Source organism: Oncorhynchus kisutch, unplaced genomic scaffold (assembly GCF_002021735.2).
Source record: "Oncorhynchus kisutch isolate 150728-3 unplaced genomic scaffold, Okis_V2 Okis07a-Okis12b_hom, whole genome shotgun sequence".
Lineage (NCBI taxonomy): Eukaryota > Metazoa > Chordata > Actinopteri > Salmoniformes > Salmonidae > Oncorhynchus > Oncorhynchus kisutch.
In genome coordinates, this window is record NW_022261984.1 from 4,034,978 (window position 1) to 4,061,877 (window position 26,900).

At 46.4% G+C, this 26,900-nt stretch overlaps 2 protein-coding genes across 4 annotated transcripts in view; both read right to left on the minus strand.

The window, feature by feature from the left end:
• Positions 1-26,900, minus strand: part of LOC109901308 (semaphorin-4E) — a 330,201-nt gene that overhangs the window by 192,303 nt on the left and 110,998 nt on the right. The gene's annotated exons all lie outside the window — the stretch shown is intronic.
• LOC109900483 (von Willebrand factor A domain-containing protein 7) lies at positions 1,012-22,493 on the minus strand. The gene is made up of 14 exons (XM_031814898.1): positions 22,400-22,493; positions 20,233-20,362; positions 19,614-19,800; positions 19,208-19,377; positions 18,303-18,415; positions 17,955-18,071; positions 17,474-17,633; positions 17,294-17,370; positions 5,030-5,162; positions 4,787-4,939; positions 4,510-4,602; positions 3,389-3,675; positions 2,943-3,242; positions 1,012-2,759 (listed from the first exon to the last, which is right to left on the minus strand). Exons 2-14 carry the CDS (start codon positions 20,330-20,332, stop codon positions 2,289-2,291), a joined length of 2,361 nt encoding a protein of 786 aa, XP_031670758.1. The 5' UTR covers positions 20,333-20,362; positions 22,400-22,493; the 3' UTR covers positions 1,012-2,288.

Consider the following 26,900-nt stretch of genomic DNA (forward strand, 5'->3'; position numbering starts at 1 on the left):
AATGAGAGAAAAAAAATCCAGAAAATCACATTGTAGGATTTTTTATGAATTTATTTGCAAATTATGGTGGAAAATAAGTATTTGGTCACCTTCAAACAAGCAAGATTTCTGGCTCTCACAGACCTGTAACTTCTTCTTTAAGAGGCTCCTCTGTCCTCCACTTGTTACCTGTATTAATGGCACCTGTTTGAACTTGTTATCGGTATAAAAGACACCACAACCTCAAACAGTCACACTCCAAACTTCACTATGGCCAAGACCAAAAAGCTGTCAAAGGACACCAGAAACCAAATTGTAGACCTGCACCAGGCTGGGAAGACTGAATTTGCAATAGGTAAGCAGCTTGGTTTGAAGAAATCAACTGTGGGAGCATTTATTTTTTCTCATTTTGTCTGTCATAGTTGAAGTGTACCTATGATGAAAATTACATGCCTCTTTCATCTTTTTAAGTGGGAGAACTTGCACAATTGGTGACTGACTAAATACTTTTTTGCCCCACTGTATTATTGGATGTAATATTTTTGTATGTTGTGTAAAGGCCCTTAACTGCCCAGGGACTACGGGTGTAAATTATCTTTTGGCTAACCCTGGCACATTTACATGGATGTAATATTGATGCTGATTAATGTGCACTGTCCCTTATAAAAACATGACCACATGACTTCCCCCACTTTAGCTTCTAATGGAAAAATGTTTTGTTTCCCACATCCGTTTTAAACATACTATTCAAGCGATAATTGAGGTGATAATTTTTTGGTGGAACAATTTTGACCCTGTGACTTCATCACATACATCACCAATGGCCTTATGCCTTATAGGGGTTCCTGTTTTCTATCTATGCTGTCTGTGTGGGACATCAATGTGAAGAGTTATTCAGAATGAAACTGACAGTCAACTTGGTTTAGAGGGGAATTTCACCAGAAGCAGAAGATTTGATAAGATCTTCACAGTTTCCGATTGACAGATTTAAGAGAATAGAGATAATACAAATAACAAAACATTCCCGCAGTGTATTATGACAGTTCCCACAGTGTATTATGACAGTTCCCACAGTGTATTATGACAGTTCCCACAGTGTATTATGACAGTTCCAAAGGGTATTATGACAGTTCCCACAGTGTATTATGACAGTTCCAAAGGGTATTATGACAGTTCCCACAGTGTATTATGACAGAGTTCCCACAGTGTATTATGACAGTTCCCACAGTGTATTATGACAGTTCCCACAGTGTATTATGACAGTTCCCACAGTGTATTATGACAGAGTTCCCACAGTGTATTATGACAGTTCCCACAGTGTATTATGACAGTTCCCACAGTGTATTATGACAGTTCCCACAGTGTATTATGACAGAGTTCCCACAGTGTATTATGACAGTTCCCACAGTGTATTATGACAGTTCCCACAGTGTATTATGACAGAGTTCCCACAGTGTATTATGACAGTTCCCACAGTGTATTATGACAGTTCCCACAGTGTATTATGACAGTTCCCACAGTGTATTATGACAGTTCCCACAGTGTATTATGACAGAGTTCCCACAGTGTATTATGACAGAGTTCCCACAGTGTATTATGACAGAGTTCCCACAGTGTATTATGACAGTTCCCAAAGTGTATTATGACAGAGTTCCCACAGTGTATTATGACAGAGTTCCCACAGTGTATTATGACAGAGTTCCCACAGTGTATTATGACAGAGTTCCCACAGTGTATTATGACAGAGTTCCCACAGTGTATTATGACAATTCCCACAGTGTATTATGACAGTTCCAAAGGGTATTATGACAGTTCCCACAGTGTATTATGGCAGTTCCCACAGTGTATTATGACAGTTCCCAAAGTGTATTATGACAGTTCCCACAGTGTATTATGACAGTTCCCACAGTGTATTATGACAGTTCCAAAGGGTATTATGACAGTTCCCACAGTGTATTATGACAGAGTTCCCACAGTGTATTATGACAGTTCCCAAAGTGTATTATGACAGTTCCCAAAGTGTATTATGACAGTTCCCACAGTGTATTATGACAGTTCCCACAGTGTATTATGACAGAGTTCCCACAGTGTATTATGACAGAGTTCCCACAGTGTATTATGACAGAGTTCCCACAGTGTATTATGACAGAGTTCCCACAGTGTATTACGACAGAGTTCATTACATATTTCCACCCTGTCTTTTTGTACAACATAACATATACATACCGGTTATGTCTGATGACTTGACTCTCTTTGCAACGATTCCACTGTTCCACATGACATCTACCTACATGAACTATTATACAACTCTATAGCTCTACTCTATTCCACAGGAGGAGAGAAAGCATCACACAGATCCTTAGATACAGGGACAGAGTCAAAGGTGGCCCGCCAGTAGATGTAGTACTAACTACAGGTACAGCTGTAGTGTTGGTGACAGAGGCCTGTGCTGTAGAGCTCACAACCACCCCCACAGAGTCCTTTACTGAGCCCAGACACACACCCACGTTGCCTGCCCTGTCAACTACCACTAGCTCTACCTTCTTTGAACAGCAGGTGGCGCTGTACTCAACCCGGGTCACGTTCTCGCCCCCGGTGCCCACCTCTGTAGAAGTGTTCAGGGTCCCGTTGCCCTGGCGCAGGGTGACTCGGTCGATGCCAGTCCCGTTGGCACCGTCGGTCAGGTTGGCAGAGAGCTGCCAGTAAGAGGCACTGCAGTCATCCGGGCAGTTGGACGAGACGCTGACCACCCCACACTGGGGAGGGCTGAAATCTGTCACCTGGAGGAGGGGGGAGACAGAGAGGGAGCGATAGAGAGCTTGGTCAGACAACTGAAGTAGTGGTGGTGGTAGAACCATCTCTGACCTGTAGAGCTGTTAGCATTCTTATCAGGGCCATGAGGGAGAGAGGATATGAGGAAAGGAGCCCAGACCCATTTTAGAGTTTTGGAACATGACCCTTACCTTGCTGACAACAGAGAGACGCAGGATGGCGTAGTTCAAGTCTGCTGCTCCAGCGGACTCTGCCTCGATGGTCAGGGTGACGTCCGTTCCCGATGGGGTGCTGGCGGGCGCTGTGAGAGTCACCGTACCGTTGGCCGCTCCCTCTCCGGTCACAATGGAGACCCTGGCGGGGAAGGAGGAAGTGAAGCCGCGGTCGTTCGTGGCTCGGACGGTAAAAGCTCCTCCTGTTCCGTTGGCCATTGCCACGGTGAAGGGGACAGAGATGGTAGAACCGGGTTCTAGAGTACTGTCAGCCTGGGCCTGGGGAGAGAAGAACTTCACTTTTTAACAATAAGACAGTGTTCAAAATGCCATCCTATTCCTTGTAGTGCACTGCTTTTCATCAGAACCCTAGCGGCCCAGGTCCAACGGAAAAGGGTGCAATTTCAGAGTTCTACAAGACTGACCGTAACAGAGATGCTGGAAGTCTTTATCTGAGTGGAGGCCTGTCTCTGGAAGAGGCTCGGTGATGATTTGGTGGTGGCGCTATTGCTCTCTCCCCTCAGACGCACCACAAACTCCCCCTGTGGGACTCTGGCCACGGTAACCAGGAAGTCCCCGCCGCCGGTGCCGCCTAGCGATTGCAGGGTTCCGTTGACTTCTGACCCTGACCCCGAGGCCTCGATCAGGGCCACCGCCGTCACAGTGACAGAGTCACCCCCCGTCACAGACACCAGCAGGGTTATGTTATCGCCTGGGAGGGGGGAGGGGGGGTAGGAGAGACCAGGTGGTGGAGGGAGACATGGAGGAAGAGGAGAGAAGGGGAGGAGAGTGAAGTGAACAGGAGGTAAAAGAGAGGGTAAGAATGAGAGAGAGGGTAACGGAGCGAGGGAGAAAACGAGGTAGAAACAGAGAGGTAAGGTGAAGTAGAGAGGAAGAGGAAGTTATTATTTTCTTTTACATTATTTGAAACTACTCTGCTGTGATGCTTTGACTAAACTACTCTGCTGTGATGCTTTGACTAAACTACTCTGCTGTGATGCTTTGACTAAACTACTCTGCTGTGATGCTTTGACTAAACTACTCTGCTGTGATGCTTTCACTAAACTACTCTGCTGTGATGCTTTCACTAAACTACTCTGCTGTGATGCTTAGACTAAACTACTCTGCTGTGATGCTTTGACTAAACTACTCTGCTGTGATGCTTTGACTAAACTACTCTGCTGTGATGCTTTGACCCAACGACTCTGCTGTGATGCTTTGACTAAACTACTCTGCTGTGATGCTTTGACTAAACTACTCTGCTTGATGCTTTGACTAAACTACTCTGCTTGATGCTTTGACTAAACTACTCTGCTGTGATGCTTTGACTAAACTACTCTGCTGTGATGCTTTGACTAAACTACTCTGCTGTGATGCTTGACTAAACTACTCTGCTGTGATGCTTTGACTAAACTACTCTGCTGTGATGCTTTGACTAAACTACTCTGCTGTGATGCTTTGACTAAACTACTCTGCTGTGATGCTATGGAAGATGAAGATGAAAGAGCCGGTACTGAAGATGGTTTCATCTGTTATTTATTGTTACCTGTGAGAGGACGGCCCTCTTTGAGGCCAAAGTCTCCATGAGCACCCCCGAAAGCCTCCACGAAATGGTAGCCAAAATTAACAGAGCTCTGACCTGAAACACACGCACGATAATAGATAATCATTATTTAAAAAATTCTTACATAGAGAATAAAGATAGATATCTAAATGTTGTGATGAGGAGGGGAAGTCCAGACAATGGACTACGTCTGAAACGGAACCCCATTCCATATAATCACAACTGTTGACCAGGGATCAGGGCTCGCCACTGTACTGACCTATGACCTTCAGTGAGTAAGACTCTAGGGAGTTAAGACTGATTTCCCATAATCCTGTGTTGTTGTGTGTGGTCAGAGAGATGCGGTGTAGGTTCCCTACAGTCTGGATGGTCCCCAGAGGACCGCTGGCCTCACTGTTACTCTGAGACACACCTAGAGGGAGGAGAGGGACATCTGGTTATCAAACCTTTACCTGGACAGGTGACGTGTACAATAACTCACAACTGGCTGTCACACACACACCTGAAGGGCTGGTGAGAGTGAAGGAGAGGGATCCTCCTGTGATATAAGCGTTCAGATTTCTCATAGACTCGTCTACTGTAAAGGAGAAATTCTCTGCCTTTCCTGGGCTCCTTACTTCCTGTAGAACAGTCACCTGGAGGAGGAGGAGTTAATAGACAATACATTAGATATGTTAACAACACAGTAACCTGGAGGAGGAGGAGGAGGAGGAGCTAATAGACAATACGTTAGATATGTTAACAACACAGTTACCTGGAGGAAGAGGAGGAGGAGGAGGAGAAGGAGGAGGAGGAGGGGTTAATAGACAATACATTGGATATGTTAACAACACAGTAACCTGGAGGAGAAGGAGGAGGAGGAGGGGTTAATAGACAATACATTAGATATGTTAACAACACAGTAACCTGGAGGAGGAGGAGGAGGAGGAAGAGGTTAAAAGACAATACATTAGATATGTAACAACACAGTAACCTGGAGGAGGAGGAGGAGGAGGAGGAAGGGGAGGGGTTAATAGACAATACATTAGATATGTTAACAACACATTAACCTGGAGGAGGAGGGAGGAAGGGGAGGGGTTAATAGACAATACATTAGATATGTTAACAAAACAGTAACCTGGAGGAGGAGGAGGAGGAGGAGGAGGAGGAGGAGGAGGAGGAGGAGGAGGGGTAATAGACAATACATTAGATATGTTAACAACACATTAACCTGGAGGAGGAGGAGGAGGGGGAGGAGGAGGGGTTAATAGACAACACATTAGATATGTTAACAAAACAGTAACCTGGAGGAGGAGGAGGAGGAGGGGTTAATAGACAATACATTAGATATGTTAACAACACAGTAACCTGGAGGAGGAGGAGGAGGAGGAGGAGGAGGAGGAGGAGGAGGAGGAGGAGGAGGAGGAGGGGTTAATAGACAATACATTAGATATGTTAACAACACAGTAACCTGGAGGAGGAGGAGTTAATAGACAATACATTAGATATGTTAACAACACATTAACCTGTAGGAGGAGGAGGAGGAGGAGGAGGAGGAGGAGGAGGAGGAGGAGGAGGAGGAGGAGGAGGAGGAGGAGGAGGAGGAGGAGGGGTAATAGACAATACATTAGATATGTTAACAACACAGTAACCTGGAGGAGGAGGAGTTAATAGACAATACATTAGATATGTTAACAACACATTAACCTGTAGGAGGAGGAGGAGGAGGAGGAGGAGGAGGAGGAGGAGGAGGAGGAGGAGGAGGAGGAGGAGGAGGAGGAAGGGTTAATAGACAATACATTAGATATGTTAACAACACAGTAACCTGGAGGAGGAGGAGTTAATAGACAATACATTAGATATGTTAACAACACATTAACCTGTAGGAGGAGGAGGAGGAGGAGGAGGAGGAGGAGGAGGAGGAGGAGGAGGAGGAGGAGGAGGAGGAGGAGGAGGGGTTAATAGACAATACATTAGATATGTTAACAACACATTAACCTGGAGGAGGAGGAGGAGGAGGAGGAGGAGGAGGAGGAGGAGGAGGAGGAGGAGGAGGAGGAGGGGTTAATAGACAATACATTAGATATGTTAACAACACAGTAACCTGGAGGAGGAGTTAATAGACAATACATTAGATATGTTAACAACACAGTAACCTGGAGGAGGAGGAGTTAATAGACAATACATTAGATATGTTAACAACACATTAACCTGGAGGAGGAGGAGGAGGAGGAGTTAATAGACAATACATTAGATATGTTAACAACACAGTAACCTGGAGGAGGAGGAGGAGGAGGTTGGAGGAGTTAATAGACAATACATTAGATATGTTAACAACACAGTAACCTGGAGGAGGAGGAGGAGGAGGAGCTAATAGACAATACGTTAGATATGTTAACAACACAGTTACCTGGAGGAAGAGGAGGAGGAGGAGGAGAAGGAGGAGGAGGAGGGGTTAATAGACAATACATTGGATATGTTAACAACACAGTAACTGGAGGAGAAGGAGGAGGAGGAGGGGTTAATAGACAATACATTAGATATGTTAACAACACAGTAACCTGGAGGAGGAGGAGGAGGAGGAGAGGTTAAAAGACAATACATTAGATATGTTAACAACACAGTAACCTGGAGGAGGAGGAGGAGGAGGAGGAAGGGGAGGGGTTAATAGACAATACATTAGATATGTTAACAACACATTAACCTGGAGGAGGAGGAGGAAGGGGAGGGGTTAATAGACAATACATTAGATATGTTAACAAAACAGTAACCTGGAGGAGGAGGAGGAGGAGGAGGAGGAGGAGGAGGAGGAGGAGGAGGAGGAGGAGGAGGGGTTAATAGACAATACATTAGATATGTTAACAACACATTAACCTGGAGGAGGAGGAGGAGGGGGAGGAGGAGGGGTTAATAGACAACACATTAGATATGTTAACAAAACAGTAACCTGGAGGAGGAGGAGGAGGAGGGGTTAATAGACAATACATTAGATATGTTAACAACACAGTAACCTGGAGGAGGAGGAGGAGGAGGAGGAGGAGGAGGAGGAGGAGGAGGAGGAGGAGGAGGAGGAGGAGGAGGAGGGGTTAATAGACAATACATTAGATATGTTAACAACACAGTAACCTGGAGGAGGAGGAGTTAATAGACAATACATTAGATATGTTAACAACACATTAACCTGTAGGAGGAGGAGGAGGAGGAGGAGGAGGAGGAGGAGGAGGAGGAGGAGGAGGAGGAGGAGGAGGAGGAGGAGGAGGAGGAGGAGGGGTTAATAGACAATACATTAGATATGTTAACAACACAGTAACCTGGAGGAGGAGGAGTTAATAGACAATACATTAGATATGTTAACAACACATTAACCTGTAGGAGGAGGAGGAGGAGGAGGAGGAGGAGGAGGAGGAGGAGGAGGAGGAGGAGGAGGAGGAGGAGGAGGAAGGGTTAATAGACAATACATTAGATATGTTAACAACACAGTAACCTGGAGGAGGAGGAGTTAATAGACAATACATTAGATATGTTAACAACACATTAACCTGTAGGAGGAGGAGGAGGAGGAGGAGGAGGAGGAGGAGGAGGAGGAGGAGGAGGAGGAGGAGGAGGAGGAGGAGGAGGAGGGGTTAATAGACAATACATTAGATATGTTAACAACACATTAACCTGGAGGAGGAGGAGGAGGAGGAGGAGGAGGAGGAGGAGGAGGAGGAGGAGGAGGAGGAGGAGGAGGGGTTAATAGACAATACATTAGATATGTTAACAACACAGTAACCTGGAGGAGGAGTTAATAGACAATACATTAGATATGTTAACAACACAGTAACCTGGAGGAGGAGGAGTTAATAGACAATACATTAGATATGTTAACAACACATTAACCTGGAGGAGGAGGAGGAGGAGGAGTTAATAGACAATACATTAGATATGTTAACAACACAGTAACCTGGAGGAGGAGGAGGAGGAGGTTGGAGGAGTTAATAGACAATACATTAGATATGTTAACAACACAGTAACCTGGAGGAGGAGGAGGAGGAGGAGCTAATAGACAATACGTTAGATATGTTAACAACACAGTTACCTGGAGGAAGAGGAGGAGGAGAGGAGAAGGAGGAGGAGGAGGGGTTAATAGACAATACATTGGATATGTTAACAACACAGTAACCTGGAGGAGAAGGAGGAGGAGGAGGGGTTAATAGACAATACATTAGATATGTTAACAACACAGTAACCTGGAGGAGGAGGAGGAGGAGGAGAGGTTAAAAGACAATACATTAGATATGTTAACAACACAGTAACCTGGAGGAGGAGGAGGAGGAGGAGGAGGAAGGGGAGGGGTTAATAGACAATACATTAGATATGTTAACAACACATTAACCTGGAGGAGGAGGAGGAAGGGGAGGGGTTAATAGACAATACATTAGATATGTTAACAAAACAGTAACCTGGAGGAGGAGGAGGAGGAGGAGGAGGAGGAGGAGGAGGAGGAGGAGGAGGAGGAGGGGTTAATAGACAATACATTAGATATGTTAACAACACATTAACCTGGAGGAGGAGGAGGAGGGGGAGGAGGAGGGGTTAATAGACAACACATTAGATATGTTAACAAAACAGTAACCTGGAGGAGGAGGAGGAGGAGGGGTTAATAGACAATACATTAGATATGTTAACAACACAGTAACCTGGAGGAGGAGGAGGAGGAGGAGGAGGAGGAGGAGGAGGAGGAGGAGGAGGAGGAGGAGGAGGAGGAGGAGGAGGGGTTAATAGACAATACATTAGATATGTTAACAACACAGTAACCTGGAGGAGGAGGAGTTAATAGACAATACATTAGATATGTTAACAACACATTAACCTGTAGGAGGAGGAGGAGGAGGAGGAGGAGGAGGAGGAGGAGGAGGAGGAGGAGGAGGAGGAGGAGGAGGAGGAGGAGGAGGAGGAGGGGTTAATAGACAATACATTAGATATGTTAACAACACAGTAACCTGGAGGAGGAGGAGTAATAGACAATACATTAGATATGTTAACAACACATTAACCTGTAGGAGGAGGAGGAGGAGGAGGAGGAGGAGGAGGAGGAGGAGGAGGAGGAGGAGGAGGAGGAGGAGGAGGAGGAGGAGGAGGAGGAGGAGGAGGGGTTAATAGACAATACATTAGATATGTTAACAACACAGTAACCTGGAGGAGGAGGAGTTAATAGACAATACATTAGATATGTTAACAACACATTAACCTGTAGGAGGAGGAGGAGGAGGAGGAGGAGGAGGAGGAGGAGGAGGAGGAGGAGGAGGAGGAGGAGGAGGAGGAGGAAGGGTTAATAGACAATACATTAGATATGTTAACAACACAGTAACCTGGAGGAGGAGGAGTTAATAGACAATACATTAGATATGTTAACAACACATTAACCTGTAGGAGGAGGAGGAGGAGGAGGAGGAGGAGGAGGAGGAGGAGGAGGAGGAGGAGGAGGAGGAGGAGGAGGAGGAGGAGGAGGAGGAGGAGGAGGAGGGGTTAATAGACAATACATTAGATATGTTAACAACACATTAACCTGGAGGAGGAGGAGGAGGAGGAGGAGGAGGAGGAGGAGGAGGAGGAGGAGGAGGAGGAGGAGGAGGAGGGGTTAATAGACAATACATTAGATATGTTAACAACACAGTAACCTGGAGGAGGAGTTAATAGACAATACATTAGATATGTTAACAACACAGTAACCTGGAGGAGGAGGAGTTAATAGACAATACATTAGATATGTTAACAACACATTAACCTGGAGGAGGAGGAGGAGGAGGAGTTAATAGACAATACATTAGATATGTTAACAACACAGTAACCTGGAGGAGGAGGAGGAGGAGGAGTTAATAGACAATACATTAGATATGTTAACAACACATTAACCTGGAGGAGGAGGAGGAGGAGGAGTTAATAGACAATACATTAGATATGTTAACAACACATTAACCTGGAGGAGGAGGAGGAGGAGGAGTTAATAGACAATACATTAGATATGTTAACAACACATTAACCTGGAGGAGGAGGAGTTAATAGACAATACATTAGATATGTTAACAACACATTAACCTGGAGGAGGAGGAGGAGGAGGAGGAGGAGGAGGAGGAGGAGGAGGAGGAGGGGTTAATAGACAATACATTAGATATGTTAACAACACAGTAACCTGGAGGAGGAGGAGTTAATAGACAATACATTAGATATGTTAACAACACATTAACCTGGAGGAGGGGGAGGAGGAGGGGTTAATAGACAATACATTAGATATGTTAACAACACATTAACCTGGAGGAGGAGGAGGAGGAGGAGTTAATAGACAATACATTAGATATGTTAACAACACATTAACCTGGAGGAGGAGGAGTTAATAGACAATACATTAGATATGTTAACAACACAGTAACCTGGAGGATGGGGAGGAGGAGGAGGAGGAGGAGGAGGAGGGGTTAATAGACAATACATTAGATATGTTAACAACACAGTAACCTGGAGGAGGAGTTAATAGACAATACATTAGATATGTTAACAACACAGTAACCTGGAGGAGGAGGAGTTAATAGACAATACATTAGATATGTTAACAACACATTAACCTGTAGGAGGAGGAGGAGGAGGAGGAGGAGAGGATAATAGACAATACATTAGATATGTTAACAACACAGTAACCTGGAGGAGGAGTTAATAGACAATACATTAGATATGTTAACAACACAGTAACCTGGAGGAGGAGGAGGAGGAGGAGCTAATAGACAATACGTTAGATATGTTAACAACACAGTAACCTGGAGGAGGAGGAGGAGGAGGAGCTAATAGACAATACGTTAGATATGTTAACAACACAGTAACCTGGAGGAGGAGGAGGAGGAGGAGCTAATAGACAATACGTTAGATATGTTAACAACACAGTTACCTGGAGGAAGAGGAGGAGGAGGAGGAGAAGGAGGAGGAGGAGGGGTTAATAGACAATACATTAGATATGTTAACAACACAGTAACCTGGAGGAGAAGGAGGAGGAGGAGGGGTTAATAGACAATACATTAGATATGTTAACAACACAGTAACCTGGAGGAGGAGGAGGAGGAGGAGGAGGAGGAGAGGTTAAAAGACAATACATTAGATATGTTAACAACACAGTAACCTGGAGGAGGAGGAGGAGGAGGAGGAGGAGGAGAGGTTAAAAGACAATACATTAGATATGTTAACAACACAGTAACCTGGAGGAGGAGGAGGAGGAGGAGGAAGGGGAGGGGTTAATAGACAATACATTAGATATGTTAACAACACATTAACCTGGAGGAGGAGGAAGGGGAGGGGTTAATAGACAATACATTAGATATGTTAACAACACATTAACCTGTAGGAGGAGGAGGAGGAGGAGGAGGAGGAGGAGGAGGGGTTAATAGACAACACATTAGATATGTTAACAAAACAGTAACCTGGAGGAGGAGGAGGAGGAGGAGAGGATAATAGACAATACATTAGATATGTTAATAACACAGTAACCTGGAGGAGGAGGAGGAGGAGGAGGAGGGGGAGGGGTTAATAGACAATACATTAGATATGTTAACAACACAGTAACCTGGAGGAGGAGGAGTTAATAGACAATACATTAGATATGTTAACAACACATTAACCTGGAGGAGGAGGAGGAGGAGGAGGAGGAGGAGGAGGAGGAGGAGGAGGAGGAGGAGGAGGAGGAGGAGGAGGAGGAGGAGGAGGAGGGGTTAATAGACAATACATTAGATATGTTAACAACACAGTAACCTGGAGGAGGAGGAGGAGGAGGAAGAGGGGGAGGGGTTAATAGACAATACATTAGATATGTTAACAACACAGTAACCTGGAGGAGGAGGAGGAGGAGGTTGGAGGAGTTAATAGACAATACATTAGATATGTTAACAACACAGTAACCTGGAGGAGGAGGAGGAGGAGGAGCTAATAGACAATACGTTAGATATGTTAACAACACAGTTACCTGGAGGAAGAGGAGGAGGAGGAGGAGAAGGAGGAGGAGGAGGAGGGGTTAATAGACAATACATTGGATATGTTAACAACACAGTAACCTGGAGGAGAAGGAGGAGGAGGATGGGTTAATAGACAATACATTAGATATGTTAACAACACAGTAACCTGGAGGAGGAGGAGGAGGAGGAGAGGTTAAAAGACAATACATTAGATATGTTAACAACACAGTAACCTGGAGGAGGAGGAGGAGGAGGAGGAAGGGGAGGGGTTAATAGACAATACATTAGATATGTTAACAACACATTAACCTGGAGGAGGAGGAGGAAGGGGAGGGGTTAATAGACAATACATTAGATATGTTAACAACACATTAACCTGTAGGAGGAGGAGGAGGGGGAGGAGGAGGGGTTAATAGACAACACATTAGATATGTTAACAAAACAGTAACCTGGAGGAGGAGGAGGAGGAGGGGTTAATAGACAATACATTAGATATGTTAACAACACAGTAACCTGGAGGAGGAGGAGGAGGAGGAGGAGGAGGAGGAGGAGGAGGAGGAGGAGGAGGAGGAGGAGGAGGGGTTAATAGACAATACATTAGATATGTTAACAACACAGTAACCTGGAGGAGGAGGAGTTAATAGACAATACATTAGATATGTTAACAACACATTAACCTGGAGGAGGAGGAGGAGGAGGAGGAGGAGGAGGAGGAGGAGGAGGAGGAGGAGGAGGAGGGGTTAATAGACAATACATTAGATATGTTAACAACACAGTAACCTGGAGGAGGAGGAGTTAATAGACAATACATTAGATATGTTAACAACACATTAACCTGTAGGAGGAGGAGGAGGAGGAGGAGGAGGAGGAGGAGGAGGAGGAGGAGGAGGAGGAGGAGGAGGAGGAGGAGGAGGAGGAGGGGTTAATAGACAATACATTAGATATGTTAACAACACAGTAACCTGGAGGAGGAGGAGTTAATAGACAATACATTAGATATGTTAACAACACATTAACCTGTAGGAGGAGGAGGAGGAGGGGGAGGAGGAGGAGGAGGAGGAGGAGGAGGAGGAGGAGGAGGAGGAGGAGGAGGAGGGGTTAATAGACAATACATTAGATATGTTAACAACACAGTAACCTGGAGGAGGAGGAGTTAATAGACAATACATTAGATATGTTAACAACACATTAACCTGTAGGAGGAGGAGGAGGAGGAGGAGGAGGAGGAGGAGGAGGAGGAGGAGGAGGAGGAGGAGGAGGAGGAGGAGGAGGAGGAGGAGGAGGAGGAGGAGGGGTTAATAGACAATACATTAGATATGTTAACAACACATTAACCTGGAGGAGGAGGAGGAGGAGGAGGAGGAGGAGGAGGAGGAGGAGGAGGGGTTAATAGACAATACATTAGATATGTTAACAACACAGTAACCTGGAGGAGGAGTTAATAGACAATACATTAGATATGTTAACAACACAGTAACCTGGAGGAGGAGGAGGAGGAGGAGGAGTTAATAGACAATACATTAGATATGTTAACAACACAGTAACCTGGAGGAGGAGGAGGAGGAGGAGTTAATAGACAATACATTAGATATGTTAACAACACATTAACCTGGAGGAGGAGGAGGAGGAGGAGTTAATAGACAATACATTAGATATGTTAACAACACATTAACCTGGAGGAGGAGGAGGAGGAGGAGTTAATAGACAATACATTAGATATGTTAACAACACATTAACCTGGAGGAGGAGGAGTTAATAGACAATACATTAGATATGTTAACAACACATTAACCTGGAGGAGGGGGAGGAGGAGGGGTTAATAGACAATACATTAGATATGTTAACAACACATTAACCTGGAGGAGGAGGAGGAGGAGGAGTTAATAGACAATACATTAGATATGTTAACAACACATTAACCTGGAGGAGGAGGAGTTAATAGACAATACATTAGATATGTTAACAACACAGTAACCTGGAGGATGGGGAGGAGGAGGAGGAGGAGGAGGAGGAGGGGTTAATAGACAATACATTAGATATGTTAACAACACAGTAACCTGGAGGAGGAGTTAATAGACAACACATTAGATATGTTAACAACACAGTAACCTGGAGGAGGAGGAGTTAATAGACAATACATTAGATATGTTAACAACACATTAACCTGTAGGAGGAGGAGGAGGAGGAGGAGGAGAGGATAATAGACAATACATTAGATATGTTAACAACACAGTAACCTGGAGGAGGAGTTAATAGACAATACATTAGATATGTTAACAAACACAGTAACCTGGAGGAGGAGGAGGAGGAGGAGCTAATAGACAATACGTTAGATATGTTAACAACACAGTAACCTGGAGGAGGAGGAGGAGGAGGAGCTAATAGACAATACGTTAGATATGTTAACAACACAGTAACCTGGAGGAGGAGGAGGAGGAGGAGCTAATAGACAATACGTTAGATATGTTAACAACACAGTTACCTGGAGGAAGAGGAGGAGGAGGAGGAGAAGGAGGAGGAGGAGGAGGAGGGGTTAATAGACAATACATTAGATATGTTAACAACACAGTAACCTGGAGGAGAAGGAGGAGGAGGAGGGGTTAATAGACAATACATTAGATATGTTAACAACACAGTAACCTGGAGGAGGAGGAGGAGGAGGAGGAGAGGTTAAAAGACAATACATTAGATATGTTAACAACACAGTAACCTGGAGGAGGAGGAGGAGGAGGAGGAGGAGGAGAGGTTAAAAGACAATACATTAGATATGTTAACAACACAGTAACCTGGAGGAGGAGGAGGAGGAGGAGGAAGGGGAGGGGTTAATAGACAATACATTAGATATGTTAACAACACATTAACCTGGAGGAGGAGGAGGAAGGGGAGGGGTTAATAGACAATACATTAGATATGTTAACAACACATTAACCTGTAGGAGGAGGAGGAGGAGGAGGAGGAGGAGGGGTTAATAGACAACACATTAGATATGTTAACAAAACAGTAACCTGGAGGAGGAGGAGGAGGAGGAGAGGATAATAGACAATACATTAGATATGTTAATAACACAGTAACCTGGAGGAGGAGGAGGAGGAGGAGGAGGGGGAGGGGTTAATAGACAATACATTAGATATGTTAACAACACAGTAACCTGGAGGAGGAGGAGGAGGAGGAGGAAGGGGAGGGGTTAATAGACAATACATTAGATATGTTAACAACACAGTAACCTGGAGGAGGAGGAGGAGGAGGAGGAGGAGGAGGAGGAGTTAATAGACAATACATTAGATATGTTAACAACACATTAACCTGGAGGAGGAGGAGGAGGAGGAGGAGGAGGAGGAGGAGGAGGAGGAGGAGGAGGAGGAGGAGGAGGAGGAGGAGGGGTTAATAGACAATACATTAGATATGTTAACAACACAGTAACCTGGAGGAGGAGTTAATAGACAATACATTAGATATGTTAACAACACAGTAACCTGGAGGAGGAGTTAATAGACAATACATTAGATATGTTAACAACACAGTAACCTGGAGGAGGAGGAGGAGGAGGAGGGGTTAATAGACAATACATTAGATATGTTAACAACACAGTAACCTGGAGGAGGAGGAGGAGGAGGAGGAGGAGGAGGAGTTAATAGACAATACATTAGATATGTTAACAACACAGTAACCTGGAGGATGGGGAGGAGGAGGAGGAGGAGGAGGAGGAGGAGGGGTTAATAGACAATACATTAGATATGTTAACAACACAGTAACCTGGAGGAGGAGGAGGAGGAGGAGGGGTTAATAGACAATACATTAGATATGTTAACAACACAGTAACCTGGAGGAGGAGGAGGAGGAGGAAGAGGGGGAGGGGTTAATAGACAATACATTAGATATGTTAACAACACAGTAACCTGGAGGAGGAGGAGGAGGAGGAGGAGGAGGAGGGGGAGGGGTTAATAGACAATACATTAGATATGTTAACAACACAGTAACCTGGAGGAGGAGGAGGAGGAGGAGGGGTTAATAGACAATACATTAGATATGTTAACAACACAGTAACCTGGAGGAGGAGGAGGAGGAGGAGTTAATAGACAATACATTAGATATGTTAACAACACAGTAACCTGGAGGAGGAGGAGGAGGAGGAGGAGGAGGAGGAGGGGTTAATAGACAATACATTAGATATGTTAACAACACAGTAACCTGGAGGAGGAGGAGGAGGAGGAAGAGGGGGAGGGGTTAATAGACAATACATTAGATATGTTAACAACACAGTAACCTGGAGGAGGAGGAGGAGGAGGAGGAGGAGGAGGAGGAGGGGGAGGGGTTAATAGACAATACATTAGATATGTTAACAACACAGTAACCTGGAGGAGGAGGAGGAGGAGGAGGAGGGGTTAATAGACAATACATTAGATATGTTAACAACACAGTAACCTGGAGGAGGAGGAGGAGGGGTTAATAGACAATACATTAGATATGTTAACAACACAGTAACCTGGAGGAGGAGGAGGAGGAGGAGGGGGAGGGGTTAATAGACAATACATTAGATATGTTAACAACACAGTAACCTGGAGGAGGAGGAGGTGGAGGAGGGGTTAATAGACAATACATTAGATATGTTAACAACACAGTAACCTGGAGGAGGAGGAGGAGGAGGAGAAGGAGGAGGAGGAGGGGTTAATAGACAACACATTAGGTATGTTATAAACACAGTTGAGGTCATTGTTATGTGTACAGTTGTACATCTTGTCCAGTGAGTGAGAGTGACTGACTGAACACTGAGCTGGCGGACATTGGTCTATAACCTGTAGGTCAATACATTATCATACCTGTGCTGCAGCGGAGGCGTCCTCGATGACGCTGGTGGCCCGGTGCAGATCCTCCTTGGTGACCTCAATGGCCTGACCTAGAGGAAGGGATCACAGTATGTTCTGAGAACTCTATAGGAAGCTGTAAAACACTTTGGGACACCTGCTTTGTGAATTAAATCAATTGAATGATTGGTTGACCTCCAGATGCCTGGGCAAGGTCACGGTACAGCTGAGCATCTGATTGGGCCATCCGGTTGGAGGCTCCACCCTGACTGGGCCATACGGCTGAAGCCCCGCCCATGGAACGCCTACGACGACGTCGAATGGATCGGAGGTTGTCAGTCAACATGAAGGTCACCTGAGGAGAGGATAGGGAGCAGAGGAGAGGTAGAGAGAGGAGAAGAGAATTAGAGGTTGATGACAGAATAAAGGATGAAAGAAAAGTGGAAGTTAGGAAAGAATGGCAGTAAAGAAATAAGATATGTTGAGATGAATCATAATGGCTAATATTTACAGCACACTTTATCAAATCTCAGTCAGACAATTTGTGAGCCCACGAACAGTAAACTGTCTCCAAAAAGGGGAGAGACAGAGACAGTGATGAAGAGAAGCATAGAGAAAGGGACAGAAAGAGAAGGAGACAGAGAGAGAAAGATAAACAGTAGTGAAAGCTACTAACCACAGACTTGGTGCTCTCTATGAGGGCAGTGACAGTGCTCTTCAGTGCAGTGTCTTTAGCAGGAGCATCAGTGAACACAAAGATCTCAGAGAAGGGTGGCGCCGCCGTGAGGGCCAGCTGGGAATTACATCACATTCAGCAAAGAGTCAGACCACACTGGGATCAAGTACAGGATCTCTATGGGAAATAACATGTTCAGTCCACTAGCTAGCTAACCAGCTCTGGCAGAGTTGCAAAAACAGGCAACCACATTTAAAATGCAGCCATTCAAATACAGCCTTCATATTGGCAATGAAACCTTTGCTCATGACATTGCCTGTATATATATAAATACACACACACACACACCTGTAGTCCTGACAGGCACAGCTCTGGTATATCTCCACCTCCTGATGCTGTCAGTGCGTTGATTCTCTGTTTGAAAATGTCTGCATTTGTTGTGGTGATCAGAGGTCCAAATCCTGCAAACACACAAACACACACACACCACAAATGACAAATTGTGTAAGATTTGGTCGGACGTGGTAATGTTATGCCACTTAAGTAAAAAGAGAAGAAATTTGGGTTAAAACAGTTATTCTGCTCCCAATTTCAGAGAGGCACTTGTGTCAGGCTAACACCCCCCCTGGGTTGAATGGGACCAGGATGTATGTTCCTGCTGATCTGGGAGCAGGCTAACACCCACCTGGGTCGTTGAATGGGGACCAGGATGTATATTCCTGCTGATCTAGGACCAGGCTAACACCCAAATGGGTCTGTGAATGGGACCAGGATGTATATTCCTGCTGATCTGGGACCAGGCTAACACCCACCTGGGTCGTTGAATGGGACCAGGATGTATGTTCCTGCTGATCTGGGACCAGGCTAACACCCACCTGGGTCTGTGAATGGGACCAGGATGTATATTCCTGCTGATCTGGGACCAGGCTAACACCCAAATGGGTCTGTGAATGGGACCAGGATGTATATTCCTGCTGATCTGGGATCAGGCTAACACCCACCTGGGTCGTTGAATGGGACCAGGATGTATGTTCCTGCTGATCTGGGACCAGGCTAACACCCACCTGGGTCGTTGAATGGGACCAGGATGTATGTTCCTGCTGATCTGGGACCAGGCTAACACCCACCTGGGTCGGTGAATGGGACCAGGATGTCTGTTCCTGCTGATCTGGGAACAGGCTAACACCCACCTGGGTCTGTGAAGGGGCTCAGAATGTATGTTCCTGCTGATCTGGGACCAGGCTAACACCCACCTGGGTCGTTGAAGGGGACCAGGATGTATGATGAAGGTTCCTGCTGGGTTCCTCTCTTACTGTCGATGATGGAGAAGGACACTCTCTTAGCCTCAGTGATGTCATCACTCATACTGCCTGTGGTGTCGATGACAAAACACAACACTGATGACTGGGTGATGCCCATTAACCTGGAGAGAAGATGAGAGAGAGCAAGGGAGATTATGGAGTAGGAATTATGAACCAAAAACACCCTTTGTTATCCTAGCTCCTCACAACAGTTTACCATGACATCCCCCTCATCATATAGTAGTCCAATCCTTGCCCATCGTAGTGATACAATCCTCCAATTTAACACAAAACATCACAAATAATCCCCTCTTGCCTAAACATTGCCCACCTACTTCAGCCTCTCTCTCTCTCTCACCGTAGGAAGTCTTTGTCCCCGGCAGCTCCTCTGATGTCCTCCAATAGTTCCATGGTAGCGTTGATGGCCACGTCGGCTGCAGTGTGGTGGAGGTGACCGTGACTGGACCCCACGTCGTCCTTGTTGATGCCCCCTTCCGGGTCTCGACCGCTGGTCCGGTCAAACGACCCACCGTGGCTACACTTACCTAGGAGAGGGGGAGATGAGTGTGTAAATTAGTTTGCATCAATGCTCCCGAGTGGCGCAGCGATCTAAGGCGCTGCATCACAGTGTAAGCGGCATCACTACAGTCCTTGGTTTGATTCCAGGCTGTATCATAATCCGGCCGTGATTGGGAGTCCCCATACGATGGTGCACAATTGTCCCAACGTCGTCCGGGTTTGGCAGGGGTAGCCCGTCATTGTAAATAAACATTTGCCTAGTTAAATTAAGGTTACATAATATCATGTTTTTTGGGTTGTAGTTATTAGGATCCCCATTAGCTGCTCTCTATCAAGAAGAGGAAGAAAAAGTGTGTGTGTGTGTGTGTGTGTGTGTGTGTGTGTGTGTGTGTGTGTGTGTGTGTGTGTGTGTGTGTGTGTGTGTGTGTGTGTGTGTGTGTGTGTGTGTGTGTGTGTACCTGCAGGTTTGTTGGAGGAGAACAGGTTGAAGTATCCAGAGGTGAGAAGGCCCTGCAGTAAGACCTCTGGTAGGATGTTATCAGTACAGTTACCTCCCATACAGCTCCTACAGGTCGGAAGTACTGGGGCCTGGAGAGGGAGGAGAGGGAGGAGAGGGGGTTATAACAGGAGTACTGGGGCCTGAAGAGGAGGAGAGGGAGGAGAGGGAGGAGAGGGGGTTATAACAGGAGTACTGGGGCCTGAAGAGGGAGGAGAGGGAGGAGAGGGGGTTATAACAGGAGTACTGGGGCCTGAAGAGGGAGGAGAGGGAGTTATCACAGGAGTACTGGGGCCTGAAGAGGGAGGAGAGGGAGTTATAACAGGAGTACTGGGGCCTGAAGAGGGAGGAGAGGGAGGAGAGGGAGTTATAACAGGAGTACTGGGGCCTGAAGAGGGAGGAGAGGGAGTAATAACAGGAGTACTGGGGCCTGAAGAGGGAGGAGAGGGAGTTATAACAGGAGTACTGGGGCCTGAAGAGGGAGGAGAGGGAGTTATAACAGGAGTACTGGGGCCTGAAGAGGGAGGAGAGGGAGGAGAGGGAGGAGAGGGAGTTATAACAGGAGTACTGGGGCCTGAAGAGGGAGGAGAGGGAGTTATAACAGGAGTACTGGGACCTGAAGAGGGAGGAGAAGGAGTTATACCAGGGAGTACTGGGGCCTGAAGAGGGAGGAGAGGGGGTTATAACAGGAGTACTGGGGCCTGAAGAGGGAGGAGGGGGAGGAGAGGGAGTTATCACAGGAGTACTGGGGCCTGAAGAGGGAGGAGAGGGAGTTATAACAGGAGTACTGGGGCCTGAAGAGGGAGGAGAGGGAGGAGAGGGAGTTATAACAGGAGTACTGGGGTCTGAAGACGGAGGAGAGGAGGGAGGAGAGGGAGGAGAGGGAGTTATAACAGGAGTACTGGGGCCTGAAGAGGGAGGAGAGGGAGTTATAACAGGAGTACTGGGGCCTGAAGAGGGAGGAGAGGGAGGAGAGGGAGTTATAACAGGAGTACTGGGGACTGAAGAGGGAGGAGAGGGAGTTATACCAGGAGTACTGGGGCCTGAAGAGGGAGGAGAGGGGGTTATAACAGGAGTCCTGGGGCCTAAAGAGGGAGGAGAGGGGGTTATAACAGGAGTACTGGGGCCTGAAGAGGGAGGAGGGGGGGTTTATAACAGGAGTGTGTGTATTGGAGGGGGGTGACGGTGCGTGGTAATAGCAGTTTGTGCATTCACTCAAAAATGACACACACACGCACAGAGAGACAGATAAAGAGAGAGAAAGAGACAGAGAAAGAGAGAGAGAGAGAGACAGAGAGAGAGAGAGAGGAGAGAGAGAGAGAGAGAGAGAGAGAGAGAGAGAATCCACTGCAGAGTTAGAGTACGGTATGTGGAGTCATCAAATCAAATTGTAGTTGTCATATGTACCGAATACAATAGTGGAATGCTTACCTACAAGCCCTTAACAACAGTGCAGTTTTTTTTAAAGTGTTAAGTAAAAATACAAGTAACAAATAATTAACGAGCAGCAGTAAAATAACAATAGCGAGGCAGGGTGCGGCAGGGTAGCCTAATGGTTAGAGCGTTGGACTAGCAGCCGAAAGGTCACAAGTTCAAATCCCCAAGCTGACAAGGTACAAATCTGTCGTTCTGCCCCTGAACAGGCAGTTAACCCACTGTTCCTAGGCCGTCATTGAAAATAAGAATTTGTTCGTAACTGACTTGCCTAGTTAAATAAAATTTAAAATAAAAATATATATATATACTGTGAGTACCGGTACAGAGTCAATGTGCGGAGACACCGGATAGTCGAGGTAATTGAGGTAATATGTACCTGTCGGTAGAGTTAAAGTGACTATATATAGAGCGGTGTGAAGTGTGTAGAAGCGATGACAAGTCTATTATCTCCAGGCTGGTTGGTCGACTGATACAAAGAGGGAGTGGTTTGGTGTTGACATTGGCACACAGCCAAATACTTCTTTATCAATCCGTGAGGAGGGGTTTCTTTATTTTATGAACAAATGCCTTTATAATGTAGGCCTTTTAGCTACGTGTCTGTTTTGCAGTTGTAGTTACCTGTATTGTGCTGATATAGGTTGGTATATCTGGGGGTGGTTTAAATAAACTACAGAGAGTTCCACACACAATACCTGCCAGGTTCACCAGTTGCAGGTCAGGTCTGATCAGAGTGCTGTACGGCTGTCTGTTCCCCATCTCAACCCAGTTACTGTGGCTGTAGAAATCCTGGAGAGACAGTCACAATCAACTCCACAGTATTAGCACAGTCTTCATCATCTCCCTCTCTCACCTGTACTATGTGTGTGTGTGTGTTTGTGCGTGTGCATGCGTGCTTGTTTGTGTGTCACCTCATCTGTAGTGTGACAGACAGCTCACCTGTAGTGTGTGACAGACTCGTCCCAGCGCCAGCCTGGCCAATAGGAAGCTCCCTCGTTTGACACTGGCCTTGACCTCCGACACCCCCGCCGTGATCAGGGCCCGCCCCCCCTGGAAGGTCTCACCGTCGAAGTGGTGCGCCTGGCTCACATCATCATCATCATCATCATCACCATCATGTCACCATCATCATCATCACCATCATCCTCATTGTGTCACCATTAACATCACAATCATCAACCTCATCATCCTCGAATCCATTATCATCACCATTATCACCACCCTTATCATCACCATCATCCCCATTACCATCATGATCAGCATTATAATCATCACAATTTTCATCACCATTATCATCATAGTTATCACAATTTGCACCATTATCGCCGCCATTGGCATTATCACCATTATCATACTCCAAATAATAATTGCCATCATTATCATCATATTGATCATCATTAACATCCTCGTCACCATTATCATAATCGTCATCATCACCACATTCATCATCACCATTATCGTCATCATCATCATCATAACCACCATTAGCACCATTATCATGATCATTGTCATGATCATCACCATTATCATCATCATCACCATCATTCTCCTCATCATCTTGTCATCCTCACTTTGCTTAGAGCAAACGCCATGTCCACCAGGGCGTTGCTAAGGTACATCTTGACAATGGTGCTCTGGAAGAGGATGGTGGAGATGAGGGAGGAAGAGGAGGAGTCTGCAGAGCAGGCCTTCTGTAGTTTGATGATGGAGAGACTGTCATCAATCTTTGGAGAGAAAGGGAGAGAGAGAGACAGACAGGTTATTAATTGGTTTGTAGGGAAAACACACAAGTAAGATACTTACTTTCAGTCTGGTGAAAAAAATGTCTTATTAGCACATTCATTGCTTTATTATAGAACTAATTACAAAAACATTAGTTCATTTCCAGTAGCTCATTCAGGTCTGTCACAACATCCACCGATAGTCAACTCACCGGCAGGCTGAAGTCCCGCCCCTGGGCCGCAGCCAGGGCGCGGCAGACCTCTGCGGTTTTGCGTAATACAGCCCTCTGTGTGATGTCACGGTGTGTGATCGAGCCCCCTCCTGAGATGAGGGGTTTGAAGGCCTGGGTGCCCCCTGGAATGGACAGGTACAGCGCCATCAAGAGGAGGGAGGTCTGCATGGCAGTGCATAAAGTTGAGGGTCCAAGGAGATTGATGGAGGTCTCTAATATCTCTCTCTATGTGTGAGATATGATCAGAGTCCAATATCAAGTATCTTCCTGGTTCTGTGAGCCTGTTGCAACCTACAGAGACACATAAGGACAGAGAGCAAATCAAGAAGAGGTTACTCAGTGTTAATGAGCTGTAATGGAAATGCCTGTGTGGAGATTGGGAATGAAGAGGGAAGCATGAGAGAGAAAAGGGAATGAAGGGGGAAGCATGAGAGAGACAAGGGAATGAAGAGGGAAGCATGAGAGAGACAAGGGAATGAAGAGGGAAGCATGAGAGAGACAAGGGAATGAAGAGGGAAGCATGAGAGAGACAAGGGAATGAAGAGGGAAGCATGAGAGAGACAAGGGAATGAAGAGGGAAGCATGAGAGAGAAAAGGGAATGAAGAGGGAAGCATGAGAGAGACAAGGGAATGAAGAGGGAAGCATGAGAGAGACAAGGGAATGAAGGGGGAAGCATGAGAGAGACAATGGAATGAAGAGGGAAGCATGAGAGAGACAAGGGAATGAAGAGGGAAGCATGAGAGAGAAAAGGGAATGAAGAGGGAAGCATGAGAGAGACAAGGGAATGAAGAGGGAAGCATGAGAGAGACAAGTGAATGAAGAGGGAAGCATGAGAGAGACAAGGGAATGAAGGGGGAGGCATGAGAGAGACAAGGGAATGAAGGGGGAAGCATGAGAGAGACAAGGGAATGAAGGGGGAGGCATGAGAGAGACAAGGGAATGAAGGGGGAGGCATGAAAGAGACAAGGGAATGAAGGGGAAGCATGAGAGAGACAAGGGAATGAAGGGGGAGGCATGAGAGAGACAAGGGAATGAAGGGGGAAGCATGAGAGAGACAAGGGAATGAAGGGGGAGGCATGAGAGAGACAAGGGAATGAAGGGGGAGGCATGAGAGAGACAAGGGAATGAAGGGGAAGCATGAGAGAGACAAGGGAATGAAGGGGGAGGCATGAGAGAGAAAAGGGAATGAAGAGGGAAGCATGAGAGAGACAAGGGAATGAAGGGGAAGCATGAGAGAGACAAGGGAATGAAGAGGGAAGCATGAGAGAGACAAGGGAATGAAGAGGGAAGCATGAGAGAGACAAGGGAATGAAGGGGGAGGCATGAGAGAGACAAGGGAATGAAGAGGGAGGCATGAGAGAGACAAGGGAATGAAGAGGGAGGCATGAGAGAGACAAGGGAATGAAGGGGGAGGCATGAGAGAGACAAGGGAATGAAGAGGGAGGCATGAGAGAGACAAGGGAATGAAGAGGGAGGCATGAGAGAGAAAAGGGAATGAAGAGGGAGGCATGAGAGAGACAAGGGAATGAAGAGGGAGGCAGGAGAGAGACAAGGGAATGAAGGGGAAGCATGAGAGAGACAAGGGAATGAAGAGGGAGGCATGAGAGAGACAATGGAATGAAGGGGGAGGCATGAGAGAGACAAGGGAATGAAGAGGGAGGCATGAGAGAGACAAGGGAATGAAGGGGGAGGCATGAGAGAGACAAGGGAATGAAGAGGGAGGGATGAGAGAGACAAGGGAATGAAGGGGGAGGCATGAGAGAGACAAGGGAATGAAGGGGGAGGCATGAGAGAGACAAGGGAATGAAGAGGGAGGCATGAGAGAGACAAGGGAATGAAGGGGAAGCATGAGAGAGACAAGGGAATGAAGGGGGAGGCATGAGAGAGACAAGGGAATGAAGAGGGAGGCATGAGAGAGACAAGGGAATGAAGAGGGAAGCATGAGAGAGACAAGGGAATGAAGAGGGAAGCATGAGAGAGACAAGGGAATGAAGAGGGAAGCATGAGAGAGAAAAGGGAATGAAGAGGGAAGCATGAGAGAGACAAGGGAATGAAGAGGGAAGCATGAGAGAGACAAGGGAATGAAGGGGGAAGCATGAGAGAGACAATGGAATGAAGAGGGAAGCATGAGAGAGACAAGGGAATGAAGGGGGAGGCATGAGAGAGAAAAGTGAATGAAGAGGGAAGCATGAGAGAGACAAGGGAATGAAGGGGGAGGCATGAGAGAGACAAGGGAATGAAGGGGGAAGCATGAGAGAGACAAGGGAATGAAGGGGGAGGCATGAGAGAGACAAGGGAATGAAGGGGGAGGCATGAAAGAGACAAGGGAATGAAGGGGAAGCATGAGAGAGACAAGGGAATGAAGGGGGGAGGCATGAGAGAGACAAGGGAATGAAGGGGGAAGCATGAGAGAGACAAGGGAATGAAGGGGGAGGCATGAGAGAGACAAGGGAATGAAGGGGAAGCATGAGAGAGACAAGGGAATGAAGGGGGAGGCATGAGAGAGACAAGGGAATGAAGGGGGAGGCATGAGAGAGACAAGGGAATGAAGGGGGAGGCATGAGAGAGACAAGGGAATGAAGGGGGAGGCATGAGAGAGACAAGGGAATGAAGGGGAAGCATGAGAGAGACAAGGGAATGAAGGGGGAGGCATGAGAGAGAAAAGGGAATGAAGAGGGAAGCATGAGAGAGACAAGGGAATGAAGGGGAAGCATGAGAGAGACAAGGGAATGAAGAGGGAAGCATGAGAGAGACAAGGGAAAGAAGAGGGAAGCATGAGAGAGACAAGGGAATGAAGGGGGAGGCATGAGAGAGACAAGGGAATGAAGAGGGAGGCATGAGAGAGACAAGGGAATGAAGAGGGAGGCATGAGAGAGACAAGGGAATGAAGGGGGAGGCATGAGAGAGACAAGGGAATGAAGAGGGAGGCATGAGAGAGACAAGGGAATGAAGAGGGAGGCATGAGAGAGAAAAGGGAATGAAGAGGGAGGCATGAGAGAGACAAGGGAATGAAGAGGGAGGCATGAGAGAGAAAAGGGAATGAAGAGGGAAGCATGAGAGAGACAAGGGAATGAAGGGGAAGCATGAGAGAGACAAGGGAATGAAGAGGGAGGCATGAGAGAGACAATGGAATGAAGGGGGAGGCATGAGAGAGACAAGGGAATGAAGAGGGAGGCATGAGAGAGACAAGGGAATGAAGGGGGAGGCATGAGAGAGACAAGGGAATGAAGAGGGAGGCATG

Coding starts and splice junctions, on each gene's coding strand:
- LOC109900483 (XM_031814898.1), bottom strand. CDS start 20,332: ATGGGAGGTAACTGTACTGATAACATCCTACCAGAGGTCTTACTGCAG. Junction 4,940..5,029: donor CACTCTCACCAGCCCTTCAG/GTGTGTGTGTGA, acceptor TCCTCCCTCTAG/GTGTGTCTCAGAGTAACAGT. Junction 3,676..4,509: donor AGAGGGCCGTCCTCTCACAG/GTAACAATAAAT, acceptor CCCCCCTCCCAG/GCGATAACATAACCCTGCTG.